General features: G+C 41.6%; 1 protein-coding gene across 1 annotated transcript; it reads right to left on the bottom strand.

Moving 5' to 3' along the window:
* Positions 1-7109: 7109 nt before the first annotated feature.
* On the bottom strand, positions 7110-8048 carry LOC126072089 (olfactory receptor 7D4-like). The gene has a single exon (XM_049876755.1). It carries the CDS (start codon positions 8046-8048, stop codon positions 7110-7112), a length of 939 nt encoding a protein of 312 aa, XP_049732712.1.
* Positions 8049-8275: the final 227 nt, after the last annotated feature.

The raw sequence follows: 8275 nt of genomic DNA, 5'->3' as shown, positions 1-8275 counted from the left end.
AGCCATTAGAACTCCCCCTACCTAGGAAAACAGAAAACTAAAGCAATGCTACATTCATGGAGGGATTGCAGAGATTACTGCCACCATCAAAGACCCAAAGGATGCAGGGGTGGTGATTCCCATCACATTCCCATTCAACTCGTCTATCTGGTCTACGGAAAAAACAGATGGATCTTGGAGAATGACAGTGGACTATCAGAAACTTAACCAGGTGGTGAATTCAATTTCAGTTGCTGTTCCAGACGTAGCCTCACTGATTGAGCAAATTAATACATCTCCTGGTATCTCGTGTGCAGCTATTGATTTGGCTGATGCCTTTTTCTCCATATCTGTTTTGAAGGACCATCAGAAGCAGTTTGCCTTTAGCTGGCAAGGCCAGCAATACACCTCAGTTGCCTACCTCACAGCTACATCAACTCTCCAGCCCTTCATCATAATTTAGTCCACAGAGATTTTGATCATCTTTCCCTTCCACAAGATGTCACACTGGTCCATTACATTGATGACATTATGCTGATTGGACCTAGTAAGAAAGAAGTGTCAATGACTTTGGACTTACTGATAAAACATTTGTGTGCTAGAATGTGAGAAATTAATCCCACAAAACTTCAGGGACCTTCCACCTCAGTGAAATTTCTAGGGGTCCAGTGGTGTGGGGAATGTCAAAATATTCCTTCTAAAGGGAAGGAAAAGTTATTGTACGTGGTTTCTCCCAAAACTAAAAATGAAGCACAACACCTAGTAGGCCTCTTTGAATTTTGGAGCACATATTCCTCATTTGGGTGTGCTACACTGGCCTATTTATTAAGTGAATGAAAAAGCTGCTAGTTTTCAATGGGCTCTACAACAGGTTCAGGTTGTTGTGCAAGCTGCTCTGCCACTTGGGTCATACGATCTGGTTGATCCAATGGTGCTTGAAGTGACCGTGGCAGATAGAGATGCTGTTTGGAGTCTTTGGCAAATGCCTGGTGCTGAATCACAGTGCAGACCCTTAGGATTTTGAAGGAAAGCCCTGCCATCATGTGCAGATAAATGCTTCCTTTTTAAGAAACAGCTTCTGGCTTGTTATTGGGGTTAGTAGAGACTGAATGCTTAACCATGAGACCACTCACCATGCAGCCTGAGCTGCTCATCATGAACAGGGTGTTGTCTGATCCACGAAAGTCATAAAGTTGGATGTGCACAGCAGCACTCCATCATTAAATGGAAGCAGTATATATGAGATAGAGCCTGAGTAGGACCTGAAGGAACAAATAAGCAGCATGAGGAAGTGGCACCAAATGCCCATGGTCTTCACTCCTGTCAAATTACCTTCCATCTCCCGGTCTCCACCTATGGCCTCATGGGGAGTTCCATATGATCAGTTGACTGAGCAAGAGAAAACTCATGCCTTGTTACAGATGGCTCTGCGAGATAGGGAGGCACCACTTGAAAGTGGACAGCGGCAGTGCTATAGCCCTTTCTGGCACTTTTCTGAAGGACAGTGGTGAAGGGAAATCCTCCCAATGGGCAGAACTTTGAGCAGTGCACCTGGTTGTTCACTTTGCCTGGAAGGAGAAATGGCCAGATGTGTGATTTTATATTGATTCATGGACTATGGCCAACGATTTGGCTAGATGGTCAGGAATTTGGAAGAAACATGATTGGAAAATTGGACACAAGTATTCATGGGGAAGAGGTACGTGGATAGACCTCTCTGAATGGGCTGAAGAAGTGAAGATACTTGTTTATCATGAGAATGCTCACCAGAGGTGACCTTAGCAGAGGAAAATTTTAACCATCGAGTGATTCCACTCATTCTGTGGAAACCAGTCATCCTCTTTCCCCAGATACTCCTGTCATTGCTCAATGGGCTCATGAACAAAGTAGCCATGGTGGCAGGGATGGAGGTTATGCATGGGCCCAGCAACATGGACTTCCACTCACCAAGACTGACTTGGCTACAGCCACTGCTGAGTGCTCAATCTGCCAGCAGCACACACCAACCCTGAGTCCCTGATATGGCACCATCCCTCGAGGTGATCAGCCAGCAAACCGGTTGCAAGTTAATTCCATAGTGGAAAGGGCAGCGTTTTTTCTTACTGGAATAGATATTTACAGGGAATATGGATTTGCCTTCCCTGCATGCAATGCTTCTGCCAAAACTATCATCCATGAACTTACAGAATGCCTTATCAACTGTCATGGTATCCCTCATAGCATTGCTTCAGGTTAAGGGACACGCTTCACAGCAAATGAAGTGCAGCAATTGCCCACGTTCATGGAATTCACTGGTCTTAACAAGTTCACCATCATCCTGAAGCAGCTGGCTTGATAGAATGAAGGAATGGCCTCCTAAAGACACGATTACAGCACCAGCCTGGTGTCAGTACCTTACAGGGCTAGGGCAGTGTTCTCCAGGAGGTTCTATATGCTCTAAACCAGTATCCAGTACGTGGTGCTATATCTTCCTTGGCCAGGATTCATGGGTCCAGGATTCAAGAGGTGGAAATGGGAGTGGCACCACACCCTATTACCACTAGTGACACACTTACAAGATTTTTACTTCCTGATGGCAGTGGGGTTTTTTGGTCCTGGAGACCTTATGATCCTTAAGTCTAGAGGTCTTAGTTCCAAAGAGAGGAATTCCCCCACCTGGAGTCATATCACTGATTCCATTGATCTGAAAACTGAGAACGCCACCTGGCCTCTTTGGGCTCCTTATTCCTCTGGATCCATGGGCAAAGAAGGGAGTTACTATACTGGCTAGTGTGACTGATCCTGATTACCGAGAGAAAATCAGGTTGATATTACATAATGGAGGTAAGAACAGTATGTCTTGAATGCAGGAGATCCCTTAGGGCGTCTCTTAGTACTACCATGCCCTGTTTTTTAAAGTCAGTGGAAAACTACAGCAACCCAATTCCAACATGACTACTAATGGCCCAGACACTTCAGGAATGAAGGTTCAGGTCATCCCACCAAGCAAAGAACTATGACTAGCTGAGGTACTTGCTGAGGGCAAAGGGAATACAGAACGGGTGGTGGATGGTGGAAGACGGTAGTTCTAAATACCAGCTATGGCCATGTGATGATCAGTTGCAGAAATGATGACTGTAATTGTTATGTGTATTACCATTTTTTGTGTGTGCATCAAATATTTTTGTTTTCTTCACTTATAAAATATAAGACATAAACAGGGCTAGTGCTTTTTTGGTTGTATGTGTGTTCATTGTATCAAGCCAGGTGCACATTTGACTTTATAATTGTCTTTATTCAGAGATTATGTATGGTTTAAGGAGATGTGTACAAGTGTCAAGTTAACAACAGGTAGACTGTGATGGTTAAGATTGTGTGTCAACTTGGTACAGCCGTGATTCTCAGTGTTTGGCTTTATTGGTTTTGCTTCTCTAGAGAACCTGGTCTAAGACACCTACCAATGAATTATTCAGCCCAAAGTGTCAGTAGTGCTAAGGTTGAGAAACCCTGGTCTAGACTGTAGGGGAATAATATTAAAAACATTATCTAAAACATCCCAGCCATTTTCTATCGTTTTATCATGGTATTGAAAATATTACACAAAATAAATTTCACAGTCTTTCTCCATTATTTGGTGCTTCTATGGCACAGTTCTACTCTGTCCTATAGGGTTGCTATAAGTTGATGGCAACGGGGTTTTGGTTTTACCACAATTCAAATGTTTTCTGTTAGTTCATTTCTTTAATTTCTTTCTTCCCTACTGGAATGTAACCTATATGAAGACAGGAACTATTTTTTCTTCACGGCTTTCTCCCCAGCACTTAAAACATAGTAGATTTTCAACAAACATTCCTTCTTATAAAATGTATGTATCAGTAAATCTCCTGGAAGCCTAAGATTGAAAGCGATTGAAAATAAAACAAACAGGACAGATATTCTCCCTACTCTAATTAAATGTTTACAAACATACTAATTTTTCCCAAATATTATTAGGATGCCATCCCAATGATAAGTACATTTTAGGTAAAAAAGTTTTACAAGATAAATTCAGAACTCCTGGGGTTACTTTAATAAACCAGTCAGTATAAAAGACCTGAGAGCAACAGGGAACTCTCCTTATATACCTATTTCCTATACAGTTATGGAAAGGAAGTCGTTACTGGAGGAGACTAGGAAAATGATGTAAAACATTTCTTTATAAAATATTTGTGGACGTGGAGCACTGCCTGATTCCTGTGTCATTGGGGATGCCACATATTCAACACATTCTAAGATTCCTCTGAGCAAATGTCTCTGTCTTGTTGTACATGACTCTCTAAAACTGGATTGGGCTGACGATCGTACAACTCAATAAACTTACTTAAACCATTGGATTGTATCCTTTCACTATACCTATTCAATCTGAATGCTGAGCAAAAAATCCAAGAAGCTGGACTATATGAAGAAGAACAGGGCATCAGGATTGGAGGAAAACTCACTAACAACCTGCGTTATGCAGATGACACAATCTTGCTAGCTGAAAGTGAAGAGGACTTGAAGCACTTACTAATGAAGATCAAAGACGACAGCTTTCAGTATGGATTACACCTCAACATAAAGAAAAGAAAAGTCTTCACAACTGGGCCAATAAGCCACATCATGATCAACAGAGAGGAGACTGCAGTTGTCAAGGATTTCATTTTACTTGGATCCGCGATCAACACCCATAGAAGCAACAGTCAAGAAATCAAAACATGCATTGCATCGGGCAAGTCTGCTGCAACGGACCTCTTTAAAGTGTTGAAAAGCAAAGATGTCACCTGAAGACGAAGCTGTACCTGACCCAAGTCATGGTATTTTCAATCACATCATATGGATGTACAAACTGGACAATGAATGAGGAAAACCAAAGAAGAATTTATGTCTTTGAATTGTGGTGTTGATGAAGAATATTGAATATACCATGGACTGCCAAATGAACAAAAAAATCTATCTTGGAAGAAGTACAACCAGAATGCTCTTTAGAAGCAAGGGTGGAGAGACTGCGTCTCACATACTTTGGACATGTTGCCAGGAGGGATCAGTCCCTGGAGAAGGACATCGTGCTTGGTAAAATACAGGGTCAGTGGAGGAAGACGCTCAATGAGGTGGATTGACACAGAGGCTGCAACAATGGGCTCAAGCCTAATAACGGTTGTAAGCATGGCACAGGATCAGGGTAGTGTTTCGTTCTATGGTACCTAGGGTAGCTATGAAGTGGAAAGGATTCAACAGCACCTAACAACAACAACAACATTGGATTAAACAATGGGTCGATTTCATGGTATGCAAATCATACATCAATAAAGCTCTTGAAAATAAATTTTCAGAAAGCTTTCCATGGATTTATACAAGGTGAGAGGAATATATTTATTTTTGTTTTCAACAGCTTCTAGTACACATCAATATGATTATGCTTACTACTCTGAATTGAAATCTTTTTTTTTCTTTCTTTATACCTCTCGTCTACTCCTCACTTTGTACATTAAAAAAAACCCAGTTCCGTCATAGCAGATAATAAATACACATTTGGACAAACTTCATGGAATCAAAGTGAATTGAAGCCATATGAAGCAAGTCTTTTCTCACTAATGAATTATGATTTTTCAGTAAATTCTTTCTTCTGAGATTTGTTTTGGCCCCAAAGTCCCCAGTTCCTTTCATGACTTCCTTAACACCCCTCACAGTCTTTATCAACTGTCTTAGTTTTAGTTCTCTCAGAAGCAGATACTGAGGCAAGGATTCAAATGCAAGCAATTTACTTGAAGGAGCAAGCAATACGGATGGGAAAGAGAAGTGAAGAAAACACATCCAATAAAGCTTGCATTAAGTCAGCTAGCACAAAGAATGAGCAGAGTTTTCATCCTGGGAAAATTTTGGAAAATGTGCAAAAGTCACATCTCGGAATTACCCCCAAGTAAAGAGGTATACCCCACACCTCTCAATGAAGCCTGCCCCTGGAGATACATAATTCTGGGTCATTTCTGCCACCATGCATTGGACAAAGCAGGTTCCAGCTGGTGCTGTCCATTGGCACTCAGACTGGTGTGCAACAGAGATGGGGAGACAATCCCAGGGAATGCAGGTGGAGCATTGATCGACAGCATCTACTACCCCACCATTCACTGAACAGACTCAATTCTACCAATAATCTCAAAAAATGAAGTTCTGAATGTATTCCACAAGTGTGTAACTACCATTTCTTATGACACCTCCAGAGAGTCCCCAAAAATTAAACCATGTGGGGGAACAACTCTTATTCCATTGCGTCCCTTACTACATATTTTAGGATCTTGGGGACTATATCTTAAAACAGCAATGATGAGACATAAAGGTAAAATAAACTAAGGAAAGGGAGGATGTAAAGAAGAAAGAAGGGGAAGAGAAGAAGCAAAGAAGGACCACAAAGAAGGAATCAAAGTCTTATATTATCCAAGGAAGAATATTACTATGAATCATCTGAAAAAACCATCTACCAAATCTAGATTCCCACCCTTGAAGTTGAAAACACCATCATTGTTCTTATGAAAAGTAAGATAGTAGAACTAGGAGTATTAACTCAATGATAGTTTGCCAGGTTTGGATCCATCTCAATCTCAGACTATTCCTCTGAAAAATGCGGTGAATGAAAATATATCTCAAAGAAATATTGTCATGGTTAAATGAAATCATATGTGTAAAACAATAAGCACAATCCAGATGTGGCAAGCAGTTGGTTATGACTGTTGTATTTTTTTAATTTTATTTCTTTTGGGGAAAAGCACACACATAACCAAATTAAGGTGAAAGGCACCAACTTTTAAGAGATTAACATTTGGGGAAACCACATCTGCATTTCACAAGATTAATGAAGCAAATCTAAGGTTGGAATTTTCAGGAATGGCTCTAAGAAAGCAGAGCAAAGAAGGAATTTTATGGACAGCGTATAGGAAAGAAGAATCAAAAGGATTCGCTTAGGAAAGAGTTGAAGAAAAATGGTACAATAACAAGTAGAAAGCAAATCCTGGTTGCTTTGGGATTGGAAGAAATGATGCATGTCTTTTGAGGAAGAAAAAAGAATCAGGGTATTTAAATTCATGATTTTTGGCTTTGGGGAACATGAGGTCCATTTAGCCCTAGGCCAGTGGCTGTCATCATGGACAAGAGGGTGCTCTACAGAGGAGCCTTCCCAGGGCTCCCTCCACATCTTTATTCCTTAGGCTGTATATGAAGGGGTTCAGCATGGGTGTGACCACAGTGTACATCACTGAGGCAATAGAGCTTCTCTGGGAAGCATGGATCACAGTAGGACTAAGGCAGACCCCAAGGGCTGTTCCATAGAACAAAGAGACCACAGAGAGGTGAGACGCACAGGTAGAAAATGCCTTATACTTGGCCCCAGCAGAAGACATCTTCATTAAAGAGGAGCCAATCTGAGAGTAAGAGAAAAGGATCCCTGAGAGGGGAAACACACCCAGCAGGGCGGTCGCCATATATAAAAAGATGTTATTGATGAGGGTATCAGAGCAGGCCAATTTGATAACCTGAGCCAGTTCACAGAAGAAATGCGGAATTTCAGTGTCTATACAGAAGTTCAGCCATGTTATCAGTAGAATATGAAGAAGAGAGACCCAGAAAACAACGACCCAAGACATCAGAACCAAGAATCCACAGAGCTGGGGGTTCATGATGACTGTATAGTGCAGAGGATGACAGATGGCCACGAACCGGTCATAAGCCATCAAGGACAGGATAAAATTGTCCAGCCCAACAAAAATCATGAAGAAATACATCTGAGTGAGGCATCCTATATAGGAAATGACTTTGCTCTGTGTCTGGATGTTCACCAGCATCTTTGGAACCGTGGTGGTGATGAAACAGATGTCAACAAAGGACAGGTTGGCGAGGAAGAAGTACATGGGGGTGTGGAGGTGGGGGTCAGAGCTGACAGCCAGAATGATGAACAGGTTCCCAAGGACAGTGACCAGGTACATGGACAAAAAGAGTCCAAATAACAGGGGCTGAAGTTCAGTATCCTCTGAGAGGCCCAGCAGGAAAAATTCTGAAAATGCTGTTTGGTTTTCTGCTCCCATGTAGCTAATGTGTAGGCTGGAGAAAGTGAAAGCAACATTCAATTAACTGCCAAGTGGCATCTCAGCTAGTCATCACCTTTTACAATACCACCTGTATTTTGTTATTGAGTCCTTCCAATGACACTGACTCTCTTCAGTCACAAGTAGCACTTTGCTATTTTAAATGTGGCAAAGTGATTAAGAGCTAAGGCTGCTAAGCAAAAGGTCTGCAATTTCAATCCACCAGG

Source organism: Elephas maximus, chromosome 3 (genome assembly GCF_024166365.1).
Source record: "Elephas maximus indicus isolate mEleMax1 chromosome 3, mEleMax1 primary haplotype, whole genome shotgun sequence".
Classification (NCBI taxonomy): domain Eukaryota; kingdom Metazoa; phylum Chordata; class Mammalia; order Proboscidea; family Elephantidae; genus Elephas; species Elephas maximus.
The sequence above is the reverse complement of the archived record's forward strand: the minus strand, read 5'-3'. Positions and strand labels throughout refer to the sequence as shown.

Excerpts from the sequence above, each read along its gene's own strand:
- LOC126072089 (XM_049876755.1), bottom strand. The coding sequence starts at position 8,048 with ATGGGAGCAGAAAACCAAACAGCATTTTCAGAATTTTTCCTGCTGGGC.